Genomic DNA, 16,291 nt, shown 5'->3' on the forward strand with positions numbered 1-16,291 from the left:
AAATTATTATCTCCAATGCTTTCAAAATCTTTACATCTTTTTAATAATTTTGTTTCTGTTTTTATATATTGTGATATTAACATATTTTAATGACAGAATATTTATTTATGGATATAAACAAAAAAAAATTGCAAACTTTGCTTAAGTGAAGGTTTTGAGCAATTATTTACTTGTATATTTTTAGACCAAAGTATTTCATCTAATCTGTTTGTATCAATGCGTATGTGGGGTAAAAGGCCCCCCTTGCTACCTTATACATTTTTAAACAAAACTAACCACTTATGATTTATTTTCACACAAAATCTGTTGCTCAATAAATGGTTAATACAAACATATATATATTTTCTGCAATCATACCGGTGTAGTGAAAAGCATTTTTTTTCCCTTAAGGTGTTCCTTTAGCCCATTGTTCTAACCCATACTCGGGGGTGGATTTAGTGATTTGGGGGCCCTAGGCAAATTCATGTATGGGGACCCCAACTATGCGCCACTTTACTTTACTTGCAACCCTCATTTCTTCCTCAAAGCACACAACTTTTCACCTCCAGTCAAAGCGACAGGGGAAAACTAAGCTCAATGAAAATCATTTGAAAAAAATACACGCGCATTTACGATACTAATGGAATGTTCCACTCTAATCTATAATGGGGGAGCCATGCTTTCGCACCGATGAACTAATATACTGATTACTTGAGCTATATGTGTCTGCTGACACGGCTTAAGTGCACCCCTTGCTTTTGGAGGCCCCTGGTTGCTCGGGGGCCCCAGGCGATTGCCTACCTTTGCCTAGTGGGTAAGACCGCCCCGGCGCCATACTACATCACCTCCATTTCTGGCAAATGAATCTTGCTTTGTAATTTGGACAACAATCAGATGTTGCTACACTATCACAGCAAGCATAAATTGCTTTTCGGAATCTCAGTGAATCCACATCTGAAAGCATTCATTTAAAAATCAATCAAAATTGATGTAACACTCATAAACTAAAATGGAAACAATAGCTGACTTTTATTGTAGAGTAAAACCGAGACAATGCCCTACAGCACTCTCAGTGTAAAATAAACTTCTGAAGCACTCCAAAATGCGTATGGACATATCAGGTGGCCTTCTCCCATGACTTGTGTGAATATGCTCCCATTCTGATGCATTATGCTCTTTTCAAAACGCGACAAAGCTGAGACAAATGCAACCCATGCATGACCCAGATAAAAGTGATTTACTGGGTGGGATTTGGAGTAGACCGTTCCTGTCTTTAAACAAAATGAAACTGATACACTGTTTTTTTTTTCAAGATATGGTAATTTACCTAAGATGACTTTGTATGATGGACTGTCCCCGTCAACAGCCTGAAGAGCCTCTAGCACTCTCAGCAACAGTCTGATATGTACACAAAATATTCTACATAAAATATCTCATTTTCTATACAAAAAGTGTATATATTGCCACAGAAAAAAAGGATGAGACCATCAGTTCTTCTGATTTTAAAATGTACTATTTATAATTATGTGTTAAGGTAAAATTATAATTTTTGTTTCACTCTTTGAGTTACCTGTTATGTCTAATTTAAAATAAAAATGTTGTTTCTATCTGTTTTTATTTGAAGCAAATGAGAACTGGAGAAAATGGTCAGAAAAGCTGCTCTGTATTTTTACAGACCTCAAATACAGCAAGTTATTCACTTTTAAGCAATTATAATAGTACATGTTTATAATGTATTTAGGAAAAGTTCAATTTTTTTATGTGATAACCTCGATTTTTATCACAGTTTTCATGTTGTTATGCTGCTTTCTCATTGCTGTTGGATGACATTTTGTCACCCCCTAGGATTGATTTTATTTAAATACAAGAGAAACTGGACTGGAATGACCGCAATTCATCTAGAAATGTTGATTTGAAAGAAAAATTTGGAATGGCCTCTAAATTTATTTTCAGCAGCTGTATGTTCATCAAACACAAACAGAATCATTTTTTTACACTGAATGCAAATACTTGTAGATGCTATTCACAAAAAGAATAATATCTATGGTGCACAGAAATAGAAAGTTTAGAGAAAGGGTTATGACATTGAAACATTTGGGAAATTAATGCATGGGTACCCAATCCGGCAACAAAACCAATGCTCATGCAGCACCATGAATGTGGCTGCCTAGAAAAGGCATAATCTGATCTGGCATACGAGAACATGGCTTTTGCCAGCCTAGGTGTTGACACTGAGGATGTGTGCCTTGTAGAAACGGTCTATGGAGAAAAAGGGTGCATTTACCATTTACAGTTACAATGGCGGTCTGTTATTTCAACAAGATGAATAATGTGAATAGAAAAAGAAATTGTTCGAAACAGTTACAGTACAGGAAAATAGAATTTTCCTCAATGACCTAAGTATAAATTCTCCAAGCCCTTACAATAAAAATAACAAAAATGCACTGTCAAATTTGAGAAATTGTGTGAATAAAAGCAGGTATCATTGTGGACGGCTGTATCTGTCAATACCCCTGAGCTGGAGTAACCTAAACCAGCGCTCATAAATCATGCTGTTGTACAATTTAAATATTGACACTGGATAAACTGTTCATATCAAATGAGTATATGGGAGGTAAAAACATCTATGAGCCCTTTAGCAAAAAAGCCCTGTAAGTTTACAACTGGTCATGTTACATTATTAGAACTATAGCTACAGATGTATAAGAAACATTTTATTATAGTTTGCTGCCATAACTGGCATTGAAAATTCACAAAGATTTGTTTTTGGTTTTATGGTTTTGTGCAACTTAGATGACAAAGCCTTTAGGAACGTACTATGAAATTGAGAAAGATCGCCAAAAATGAACACTGTGTCATCATTTTCTCACCATCATGTGTCCCATATGAGTTTATACTTTGTGGAAAACAAATATTAGCCAGAAGTTAAATGCTTTTCAATCACAATCATTTATTAAAAATGCTTGTATTCCAGATGATTTGGGAATGACAAGAGTGACAAAATAATACAAACTTAAACGTTTTGCGTTTTGCTTTATAAATGCAAAATTAACAAAATATGCCACAAGCGTTCTATGTGGTCAGTGCCTCCAACCTTAATTGTTTTTCCTATAGAAAGAAATTGACACTAGAGAACAGATGGAGACTTTTGTTTCTCCTTAGAAAAGGACCCTATAGTCTCATGTGTATCCTCTTGAATTTCAGAAGAGATCTTATCAAATTATTTCCGAACCAAATTTTCTCATTTATATCTTGTTTGTTTCTTTAATTTATATCCCATAGTGTTTTGAGGGAAACGTCTAAGTTAAAGTAAATTTTTCTATGAAACATAACAGAAAAAAAATCTGATCTAAGTGCAACATCTAGGCAATAAAATCAAGTGTATGATATGATAGAAATGCCTCTTTGATGCTTAATTGCAGCACATTCATGTTTTTAATAGGGATTATAAAGGTGCTCTTAACAATACTATTGTAGGTTTCAACATGAGTATAGAGTTATATCCTTTAATACAGTTTGTGTAATGATAAGTTCTTTTTTCATTCTTTTATATTTAACAACAATAGAAAGCATAATGGTGAAGAGCATGTTTATCATCTGTCCTCATGTGTTTATGTGTAGCCTCCTTCTGCGCTGATAGGTCGATCCTCCCTCCCTGCCAAAGGGAGGGGCGCCCATGAAGACTCAGTACTCTCAGAACAATAAAATACCTGTTGGAAGGTAAGAAAAAAAACAGAAAAACTTAAGCTTCAGCCACTACCCTGCAGATATCTAGAGTCAAAACAGCAAGATAGGAGTGTCGAGTGTGCCCTCAAGGCAGCTGAATACCGTCAATTTTGAGGAATGGAGTCTAAATATTTATATCTAACAAATTTTGCCTTATTAATTATCACCTTGTCACAGGTAAGAATTAACATTTGCTTTCTGTATGCAATTTTAAAAACAGTTGTATCCTTTGTGAATGGTGGTGCAAAGGGCTATGTTAGCAGTTATGATTTAAACAGTTATAGTCTAGTGTCATTCCAGACAGGAGGATAAATGCTCAGGGTCTAAAATCTGTGCTGAGTGATGTTTAAATAAGCTTCCTTGCAGAGTAATGGCACATAATACTCTTATGAAAACATAATAAGGGTCCCTAAGAGAAAACGAATAGAGGATATAAGATAAGAAAGAATATTAAAAATATTAAAATTTGTATTATTTCTGTCTCTTATTTACAGATATACGCAGCACAAAACGGTAAGAAATATATATAAATATGATTGTTTGCGACACAACCCAACTAAAAAAAAACAGAAACTATCACAAACATTCAAATTATGGGTAAAATAATGTGATATTTGTTGTATGGTTACTGCGATGGTATCTAGGTGAGTATTTGGTCTTAATTATCTCATTAAATGTTTTTAAAATAAGTCCCAAACCAGGGACTTTTGTAATTGATTTAACGGTAAAAACCTAACAGGAAATGTTTTAAAGGAGTAGATACCAGTTTCACGCATTTTTAAATATTTATAGAAAACGACAATGCTGTAAAATATATGATTTTGTGCTGTGTTTACAGACATTACTTTATCAGTGTTCACCGTCACCTCTAAAAGCATGACGGTGCGCTGGAGCGGACATACGGGCGCGAGCTCGTACAAGATCACCGCCACGCCGAAGAACTCGCCCGAGCCGTCCGTGTTCGCGCAGTTCAGCGGCAGCACGGTCATGGGCTCCGTTAACTCTCTCTCACCGAATACCGTGTACAGGATGCGGGTCGAGGCGATGGACAACGCGGTGAACGTGCTCAGCAGCGCAGAAACCGAGGAGACGACAGGTGACCGTCGCGAGCTTGTGTTGTTGAAGAGACGCTGACGTAAATCGTTCAAATTTTGACGTTTTACAATACCATCATTTTGTGTATATTGTTTATAGATGTGTACATACATGAAAGCATTTTTCATATGAGATACATTGTAACATTTGATTTATCATAAACATTTGTGACCCTGTTTGTGATGATATTACTACTAAGACAATAGTTTAATTTTCTCAATCATTTTATTTTAAAACATATACAAATGTTTCTAAAATCAGTTTTCCACCACAAAAAGCTTGTTATTAATAAAATAATTATTTATAATATTTATGTTGTATTATGCCACACCAGCTCCTGAAGTTCCCGCCATAGTGCAGGCGTACTCTAAACTCAGCCACAGCATCACTGTGGAGTTCGGGCAGGTGATCGGTGCCACCGGCTACATCCTCCGGGCGGAAACCGACGACGGCTTCTTCTCTGAAACAGCAGTGCAAAATTCTCCTGGGACAGTGATCAACCTACAGCCCTACACCCAATACACCCTCAGTGTGATGTCTGTCAACAGCGGGGGACGGAGTCAGCCCTCCCTTCCCATGACAGCTAGGACAGGTAAACTCTCACTGAAACAACTAATGATGCGTCACTCAACATAAAAAAAGTAAAAATAGCCTAAACCAGTCAAATTTGGGATGCTGGTCTTAGCTGGTTTATGATGGTTTAGTTGATCTTTCCTCATGGTCAAACTAGCGTAACTGGTTTAACCAGCTGACATGTGCCTAAAACACTTGTTGGACCAGCATGCCCAAAGAAAACCTTTCAATGTGAGGCTCCCAGACCAGCATCCCAGCAGTGAAAATCAAATGAGAGCTATTTTGTAAGAATTATCGATACGAGTGGAATGACAAATGAAAGCAAGGCTTATGAATAGAATCATACTTGAATTCCTATCCACACACCAGTTTAAACCTCAAAACAACAGTTTATAGTCAAATAAAGTTTACACTGTAAACAAAATAAAGTTTATATAAAAATGTGCCTTATAAAGGGCTATCTAAAACTTTCTTTTAATAATTACAATTGTAACTTTTCAAAAGATCTAACATTACACAACAGAAGAAAACCGAGCCCTGGTTTCTGTTTAGATGACAATAACTTGTCCTTTAGAACCTGGAGCAATAATACAGTATTGTGTTGTAACTATTGTGTGCGTTGGTACTTCTGGCTTTACTAACTATTGATGGTAACTGCATCTTGCTGGAGGTGAAGAAGAAGATAAACCATGAGAACTAGGCTGTCGCGTCTCCCCAAGGAATAGTTGGATGTAACATAAGAGGGATGGATTTTTGTTCTGTTTGTGTAACAACAGAACTTTCGCTCTACTCTATTTCACCCCAGAGATACGCTGCATGTGATTGTATATCAATCTCAAGATCCTATAGCTATCCCTACCAGATTATATTAGATGTTATATTTTATTTCAGTTGCTTTCTACTTTTATGTACCTTTATACCTAAGACAAGCACATAGAATGTCCACAGTTATGTGATTTGTTAAAGTCTTTTCCAATAACTACATGTGGGAAAAACTCAGTGGGACTTTTTAGTTTAAGATGATCCAAACTTACCACCAGAGGGCAGTATTCGTCTTTAGCGTCTTTCACGTATCCCAAATTCCTAGATAATAGATAAAGGCGATTATTATTCTTATGGCAACATTTTTTTATTGATAATGCACATTATCGTTACATCAAAACTTTCAACATCAAAATCTTTTTATAATTGTACTCTTTTATTTGAAAAATAAAAAACTGATCTTACGGTCCAATGTAGACAGCATGAAAACACAAATGTTTTTAATAAAAAAAACTCTGCTTCTGCCTTTTCTCAATTAAATCGTTCTTTCTCGTTTAAATTTTTCTTTCTTTTTTGATCCACCTCTCAATTGATCACTGTATATCTTCACATTTTTTTACGTCTTCTCTATCTGTTCACGTTACTCTCTCTTTCTCTCGGCAGTGCTGGTGGCCCCACAGTTGAATTCCAGCTCTCCCGGCAGTGATATCATCGTGGTAACCTGGAATCCAGTGGACCAGGCTGTGTTGTACACCCTTTGTCTGATCATGGAAGGTTCAGTCACACGGGTCACACTCAACACGTCAGAGACCAATATGACCTTCGATGCTCTCGAACCTGGCACAACCTACAGCATCAAAGCCAATGCCTGGGACCCTGCCGGTATCCAAGGAGATGACATCACCATCTCCCAAATCACACGTACGGATAAGTCACCGTAGTTTTCAAGACATCATTTTGTTTACTAGTTGTCAATCATTCTTATGTTTCTATGAAAACATCTGTTAGAGAATATCTGCACCCTTACAAAACGTTTGTTCAAGTGTGCTTCTTTAAACTAAAATAAGAAAGTATACTTTCAGTCTACTTAATGTGCTTTTCATACACTTAAGTATACTGCTGAGTTATACTGTCAGTTATGTCTAGGTATATTTTTCCTACAAAAAATCATATAAAAAATTGGGCCTGTTGAATCCCAAATAGTACTGAAATAGGACACTTACAAGTATACTACTAGTACATTGATATAACGTACCACTAGGGATGCACCGATAAGTACATTTTGGCCGATAATGATAACTGATCATTCTTTAGCACTGGAAGCGGATTACCAGTACATTAGCCTGTATGCAGTATCTAAATATTACTATAAAACTCCCTTGAAACAAAAGGGAAAAATTGGACAACTGCTTTTATTTGAAAACATTTACTAAAGGAAACCATTAGTTCTAGTTTTTCCCAGAAAATCATGTACCAAGCCTACTTTACACTAGTTATCGATTCTTTCACCTTCTAACATTTCTGGTATATGTTTTATGTAATAAACAAATTACAGATGTTCTTTCAGAGCAACAAAGAATAATGTTCTTAATAGCCACAAGTCAAACAGGTCTCAAGACAGAAAGCATTCAAACAGCAGTCGGATTCAAACAATATGCTTTCGATCCTATAAATTAAAGATTTCATAAATACTGTATTTACATACTGTACCTACATCAACAATGTTTTGCTTAAAGCAGTAAGTGAATGATCAGGACAGAAATACAGCACTATTCTGTATTTGTGAGCAGGGTGGAGCTTAAGTAGTTTAACCAGAGTAGATGATTTATGATTTATAGGTTAAAATATAGAAACCTAATTTTGATACCGATATGATCGATACGTACCACATAATGCAAAGTATACTTAAACAGGACATATTGAAAAAAACTCATTTTTATTACTTGTATATTTAATAAAACGATCTTAAGGAATACTTATTTTTGAGACACCGTGTCTACACCGGACGAGAAAAGACATTAGAAATTCTTTAGAACCCATTATAGTTTCACATTTTGTAGAGACTGTATGCAGCCCGGTGCGATGCGACAACCACGCATCGCGCCAGTTGCGTCTGGTGTAAGTGTAATATTGTGCAGGATAAAAAAATGTAATTCACATATACACAATTAATATTTAAAAATGAATTCTAACTTTGATGTTCTCTCTCCTCAGGTCCTCCTGTCCCCGGGGCTGTGCAGGTTCAGTTAATGCCAGGCCGTTCCGTGGGTCTGGAGGTGTTCTGGATCCAGGTCCAAGGTGCAGAGTCGTACTTAGCTCTGAGCTCAACCGGTCAGAACTGCAGCTCTCAGGACGCCTACTGCGTCATCACTCCTCTGAGCTGCGGGCAGAACCACACCGTCACCGTCACAGCATCCAATGACGCCGGACCCAGTGAGCCGTCAAACCCAGAAGATCTTCTCACATGTATGTATTACTTAAACACAAACATACTAGGAGCAAGTCAATACTAAATGGACTTAATGAACAAATTACTATAATTATCTAGATAATATTACAAGAAAATAATGCCACCTGTATTATCACACTACCATATTGATAGTATTCAATTTCTATAACGCGTTTTTCATAATTTCTCATGTTCTGCAGTCCCCTGTCCTCCGGAGCAGGTGTGGATCGAGGAGCCGACGGCGGCCAACTGTTCCGTCATGTGGTCGGAGGTGTCGTGGGTGGACTACTACATTGCCTACGTGAAAAGGGATGACGGCTTCGAGGAACAATGCAACACAACTGGCACCGCCTGCCAATTCAGCTGTATCTGTGGTTACACGTACCTCACCACTGTGTTCTCTTACAACCAGGCCGGCTCCAGTCCACCGGGTCAAGTACTCAACTACACTACAAGTGTGTACCACATATCAAAGTGCTAAACCAGTACAACCGACTTGTATATTTTTTGTTTTATTTAACTCTCTCTCTCTCTCTCTGTTCAGTCCCATGCTGTCCAGAGGATGTGTTCGTGTCCCTCATATCTACAGAAACATTGGAGATTTCGTGGTCATCTGTTCGAGGAGCTGAGATATACGAGACGATCGCCGCCGACGGGCCCGAAACGATCCACTGCAGCGACACGGCTCCCGTGTGCGCCCTCTCTGATCTCACCTGTGACAGTCTGTACAGTGTGGTGGTGCGGCCGTGCAACGATATGCAGTGCAATAATTCCTGTTTACCGCACACACGGCGGACAGGTACACACAACAGGCCAACTGGACCAATACTTACCTATAACACAAAGAGATACATTCACAATCATATGGGGGAAACGTTCACTTAAAAAAATCAAGTATTCTTTAAAATAATGTATTTTTTCTGGTACTGTATATACTCACTGTCACGTTGTTCTGAATGCCTATATTTTAATTTATTCAACCACTCGTCATTGAAAACCTGTAAATGGATCTTTCTTGTGAGGAACACACAAGAAGATATTTTGAGAATATATTTGTGTCCATACAATGGAGATCAATGGGGTACAAACTTGTCTGGTTACCAACAGTTTTTAAAATATCTTCTCTTGTGTTCTGTAGAAGAAAGAAAGTCATACAGGTTTAAAATGACATAAGGCTGAGTAAATGATGAATGCCTTTTATAGATCATCATTCACTGTCATTTTCTTAGCTCCCTGTGCTCCTGAGATCCAGAACGTGACTCAGGTGGACTCCTCGACCATACAGGTGTCATGGACGTCTGCGAACACTCAGGCTAATTACACAGTGCTTGCCATGAGCTTCACCGATGCCTTCTCCTGTTCGTCCACCGGCACTTCCTGTACCATCAGCAATGTGACCTGCGGAGCCACGTATGACATCAGCACATCTGCCTCCACTGAAGCAGGGGACAGCTTGCCTAGCTACTCCGTTCCCCTGGAAACAGGTCAAGTGTTACCATGGAAACCCTTCAGTGATTTAAGTGATAAATAAAGTGGTAAAACAAACGATCAATGTTTAACTTCCATTTGGTTTATGAAGTGTGAATCTTTCTTTAGGACCCTGTTGTCCGGATACTTTGAGCGTAGAACAGATGACCCAGGCCATGACCAACGTGGTCTGGTCGCCCGCTATTGGAGCACATTCTTATGTCACCTCCCTGACGTCACCAAGAGGTCACGCCAAATGCCATACCATGGACACCCACTGCCTGATGGGATGCATTACATGTAACACCCACTACAATGTGTCCCTGGAGGCCATCAGTATATCCGGGCATAAGACACAGTGCAATTACCATGGTTTCTCTTCAAGTGAGTTTAAAAGTTGGCTTCTTGCGCTAGCTTGATAAACACATGTGCCCTGATTTAACTTGATGACTCAGTTAAATTTGTTAACTTCAGATTCATCTACATCATTTCTGTACCTTCTGTTTTCTCCATCTCAATCTCAGGTGGGTGTTGTCCATCTAGTGTGAAACTCTACCGCATGGCGAACAACACTTTGCGGGTGTACTGGCGCTCTTCTCCTGGCCTGTACAACTACACCGCCGATCTGTATGGTACCAGATCCAACTACACCTGCAATCCAGAACAAGGGTCAAACTCATGTGATGTGGCCGAGATCTTGTGTGGGGAGGTGTACTCGGTTGTGGTCGCTCCCTTAACACAGGACGGTTCTAAAGTCACATTCTGCTCAAGAAGACTCTACTCCGGTACACATCAATTAATACTGTGACATGTGTTTCAAACACTGTAGAATTAAGATTTTTTTTTTTTAAATCAGGATTAAAGAAGAATGAAGACTTGGTTATTAACCCTTATGTCTGGGGTCGGGTCTATGCGACCTCTTTTCACTGTTTATTAAGACAGGGTTATACAAACATTTCATGCCAAGGACTGTTGCAAGGGACCCCCTTTCTACAAAATACATATCTATTTTTTAAGATAGCATTAAAACTGTTAAACAAATAGTACATGTGATATTATAAAGAGAACATACTGTTTGTGGAAAGAACACTGTCATAATCTTCAGTAGAATTTTACAACTTTTGATGTCTTGTTTTTTATTCTGGGTCCCTTAGAACATCATGGAGCCCCCTGGGGTTCCCCGGAAAAAAACCTGTACTAAAGTAACTAAGAAGATTATGCAGTTATAGTTTTTAAACCTAAGACATCTACTTTTATTCAAGATAAACATGGGTCTTTTATTAAGATTCATACATCATCTGAAAGCTGAATAAATTAGCTTTCAATTGGCAATATTTGTCAGATACAACTACTTAAAACTCTGGATCTGAGGGTGCAAGAAAATACTGAGAAAATTCCACCTTTAAAGTTGTCCAAAGGAAGTCCTTGGCATAGCATATTACTCACAAAAATGTTTTTATATATTTACGGTAGGCAATTTAGAAAATATCTTTATGGAACACGATCTTTACTTAATAGCCTAATGATTTTTGGCATAAAAGAAAAATCAATAATTATGACCCATACAATTTTGTTTTGGCTATTGTGAAAAAAATCTCATGCTACTTAAGACCCAGGGTCAGGTCCATGGTCACAAATATGATTTAACAGACAAACATTACCCATATATGCTGTCTGTGTTGCTTTTAATGAAGTAAACACCTGTAAAGAATTGAACACACGTTTTAATGGCTGTATTGATTGAATAATGCTGTGGTTCCTTTAGACCCGCAACAATAACACCCTACAAGGGTTAAGTAAACAAAAATTTCATTCACACAACATAGAACATTTTGGTTCAAAATGGTTATTCTATTGCATGGTGAAGCATCTTAATCTTTAAGATTGTATATTGGTTACCCACCAGTATTAACATAATAAAGGAAAAAATAGCAGAAATCTTCATTATAATGTCTATAATAAATATACTATTAATATGAACTAATGTTTTCTTTGATTTTTCAGTGTCCTGCTCTGGGAACAGTGTGGGAGTGGGGGGTATGTATCACCTGAAACCTCATATAAAAATTGAATGCAACTAGATTAATGCAATTTATAATTGACATAACTTGTCTTTCTGTATCTCTGCAGTGATCTATCGAGGGAGGAGGAGTGTGGACTAGAACTCTACTACGTAAGTGCAAATAAAATGTTTACAATTATGTATTAACTAAACACACGAGAGAGTTTCACACTGGTGTGTGAAATACTGGCTATTCGATACTAGACGTCTTTGTGTCCACGTGAGATAAAGCGTACGTGACCCTGTGGTCATCTCACAATAGCTTACTACTGTACAGTCTGTGACAATACAAACTTGCTAAGGCGTAACAGATAAAGTGACTGTTGTCATTACATTTATGAGGCACAGAAGATTTATGAGACACATTTAGGAGAGTAATTGGCTTAAATGTAAAGTTGTCCCCTGAGGTCCAGTGACAAGGCAGTTTTTCTGTCTTTATATATTTTAATATACTTTATATATATATTACACTGTTTAATAAAATGAGAATCAATGCCCAATACAGCCCATGTAAGACTTTCTGTCTTACAAAAATTGTTTACAATGAGAGGACTTTGCAGCCTATCTTTAATACACTAAGTTTGGAATTACTTCATTTTGTCCTTTGACTTCAATATATCCTGAATGTAGCCGCTAGATACAAATACCTCCAAACGTGAATGACATCACCTTGAAAGATGAGTGAAAGGAAGTAATTGTGGTTACATGAGACAAAAGAATAATAAAGACAAAGTGGGATTTGTTCTGAATGACGTGAACAGGATTTAGGTCATATAAAGACAGATTAGTGTGTGACCGCCCTCAAATGTCTCAGTTTGATATCTTTTTGTCTTCTTTTCAAGGGCCCGGCTAAAAGAAGATCATGCTATGACGTCAAACAACAAGAAGACTTTATTCCACTCCCACATTTATATATATATATTGTTTGCCAGAAATGTAACTACCTTTAAAGCGATAGAAAAAAATATTTTTTATTCAAACTTTTAACCGTTTTAACTGTCTCTGGATTTTATATACAGTATATACACCTTTCAATGTTTGGATTCTATAGATAATTCTCTGTATTCAATGCAAAGTCTTAATGTTATATATCTAGAACGGGAGAATAAGTTTTGCTTATTCAATGCTACACAAGTTACACAATCTTTTAGTTTGACACGCTAAAGAGATATGAGTAACATACCTCAATGATCGAAACTTTTAAGAATTCGTAGGAAAATCCCCTAAGCAGAAAGCCTCCAAAGGATTGTACAAGTGTGTATACAGCAGGGCGGATCTCTAAAGTAGGTTACGGAGAAATCTGAACAAGTTTCAGGATTGGTGTCCGCCCTGGGTCATGTTTGTCCTTTGGATGATACAGACTAAGAACTTCTACTGCAACTTAATACAATTACATTCTTTAGCACTCTGAATAAAAAGCATAAAGCAAAAACAATTGAGAATATATATTTCTTTATTTGTTGTGATTATTATTTCAAAGTCTCTGTTTGCTTGCTGTTCACACAGAAAGAAGTTATTTTAGAAATATATGTAACATAGAAAAGTGATACCTCATCTTTTAAAGATTCACTTTATAACATTTAAAAGCCTCTTTAACATTAACTTAAATTAAGGAATCATATTAACTTTTAACTAACTTAATACATATAACCATATTGAATAAAGGTTTTGGGCCAGTGCCAAATTCATTACGTCATAGGTTGATCCAATGGTGGTGCATGGCAAAATTGGATGTCCTAACCCTTGTTAGTTTCAATTGATTTCTAATGTATTTACTGAATTTATCACCGTCCAAAAATCAAATTAAATACAGGTTACACTTTGACCCCTAGCTGACCCTATGTAAGCAGATCTTCACAGTGTTCACAGTCATAATTGATTGACTTTTGGAACCAACGGAACGTCTGCAACACACAAACAACATGTTTATTAGATACAAATGAAGAAACATTCTCTGATATGCCTTTTATACTACACGTATAGTTTATAAACTGCAGATAAAACATTTAAAGACTTTGGCAGTCTATGTATAGCATAATATATTTATTATTAAATAAAAAAATATGAATTATTGTAAGCATGTACAGTATGCTCTATGCTTACTGCAAAACAAGACATTCGCATAACATTTATTTTTATTCATTTAGCAGCTGCTTTCATTCAAAGGTACTTAAAACTGAGAGAGCATATAACATTTTGCCTTGAGAGCAAACAATAAGTACAGTACACAAAGCTATGAAACATCATCAATCAGGAAACAAATAATGAGAAAATGGTCACCATTTGTGGTCTGTTGTGAGCTTCTTCCTAAAAAATCTAATGTGTTAAAAATGGAATGTACAGCATGGATTCATACATCTCACACAAAAGAGGATATACAGGATATTTGCTTACATTTCATCTATAATGCATATATTGAAAATATGTCAAAAATGGTGTTATGTTTTTATTGTATTTTATTGTATTACTCCGCTGTACTTTTTAATTTATTAATACTTCATCAAAACAGCTAAACTGCATTTTGATTGATATTACTTAGAATGCACAATAAAAAAACATTATTAAACCATTATTATTAAATCAAGCATTTAGACTTTATTTTTAGATGAGATTCATGAATCCAGACTGCATTAAAACAAAGAGTGAATTTAATGATTTTCCTAAACCAACTTACAGCGCAAGGCTATACACTAAACCAGTTCATGAGTTTCGTGGGAATTAAACCCATGATGTTTCTAGTGCCATGCACTATACACTACCAGATCAACTAAATTTTTACACTGAAAATAATCTGTTAGATTAAGAATAAAAAGTACACTGGTTGCACATATGAAAGTTATGTTCACCCAGGTTTATAACGAAATAAACTATGTTCAAGTTGCCAAATTTGTGTTCCAACATAAATGATGATCCATCTTTAGCACATTACATCATTTTTTCTTTTTCAAATATTATTCAGTGGTTGAAATTTTCTAGTTTAAAAGAGAACACAGATGACTGTTCTTGGGACTAACAGAGTCATAGCGCTCATGACATTGACCTTAGATAAAACTATTCAAAGGTAGCTGGACACTGTAGTGGTGTTTGTTTCATAGTGTGAATTGAAGAGGCAGATTCTCTTTCCCTTACAACTTCTCGCTTGTGAGATCAGAGAGACCCAGACAAAGACCCTTTACTCCTCCATTATCAACGCCTTTAAAGTCACGCCACATTTAAGATATAGTAAAGGGTTTGAGAGGGAAACATCAATCACAAGGCAGCCTGGGAAAAACTCTCACACTATAACACTTTATGTATTGACTATCCTGGGTTTAGACTTAAAGATGAGAGATGATATTTAAAGCTTAGATCTTGGTCAAGTATTGTCAGAAATTACATTTTGAATGAAGGATGCCATGAAAGATTTTCCCCTGTATGGATATGATTAAAAACCCAATGTTAAAATATTCACATAGGAAGACAAGAGCAATATTTTAAATGGTCACATTGCTATTTTATTTATTTAATTTAATTTAAAATGTGTGTAATTTAGCCTATTTAAATTGTTCCAATGTTTTATTGGTTATTATGCAATTAGTCAGTTAAAGTTACTTATCCACTATAAAAGATTCTGATAGTTATGTAACAGCTAGGATGAGAAACACCTGTTCATAGCTATTGTGTATATCACAACCAGAAAAAAAGATGTTCTCGATAAACAAATATTGACATTACTTAAACATTGCTGTTATCATTAATGATGTTTTTTAATGTTATTATATTCAAACCATACAACTACTTTGTAAAAACCACATATTTCCTGCAAATGCATTATTTTAGACTAATATATTAAATCACATTTTCATACAAAATCTAACACTGATGTAAAGAAGATGCAAAACAACACAAAAATCTCCATTTCAACTGAGAAAACTATAAAACCAGGATTAAGTTAAAAACATAGGGCACATTTCTGGTTTGATATTCAGAAATCCAATCTTTCTTTCACAGTTACACCAGAATGCTTGAAGGCAAACGATAGTTTTTGTATAAGGACGGGAATATTACTCTTTCCATTATACTAATGCTGTTTTCTGAAACCTAATGACTTCAGGATCCTATCCAATATCAGTTCCCACTCTAAAATAAGATGACACATAGTATGCGCAGCATTTAAATGCATAATGTTTTTATGTTAA

The 16,291-nt window shown here is 36.2% G+C and overlaps 1 protein-coding gene across 1 annotated transcript; it reads left to right on the plus strand.

Annotated features, from left to right (window-relative positions):
- Positions 1–4,463: 4,463 nt before the first annotated feature.
- On the plus strand, positions 4,464–13,542 carry fndc7a (fibronectin type III domain containing 7a). Its single transcript, XM_056743682.1, has 12 exons — positions 4,464–4,801; positions 5,135–5,392; positions 6,799–7,056; positions 8,350–8,601; positions 8,785–9,039; positions 9,129–9,383; positions 9,814–10,068; positions 10,181–10,435; positions 10,576–10,836; positions 12,056–12,088; positions 12,182–12,224; positions 12,956–13,542. Exons 1-11 carry the CDS (start codon positions 4,582–4,584, stop codon positions 12,211–12,213), a joined length of 2,334 nt encoding a protein of 777 aa, XP_056599660.1. The 5' UTR covers positions 4,464–4,581; the 3' UTR covers positions 12,214–12,224; positions 12,956–13,542.
- Positions 13,543–16,291: the final 2,749 nt, after the last annotated feature.

Source organism: Triplophysa dalaica, chromosome 3 (genome assembly GCF_015846415.1).
Source record: "Triplophysa dalaica isolate WHDGS20190420 chromosome 3, ASM1584641v1, whole genome shotgun sequence".
Classification (NCBI taxonomy): domain Eukaryota; kingdom Metazoa; phylum Chordata; class Actinopteri; order Cypriniformes; family Nemacheilidae; genus Triplophysa; species Triplophysa dalaica.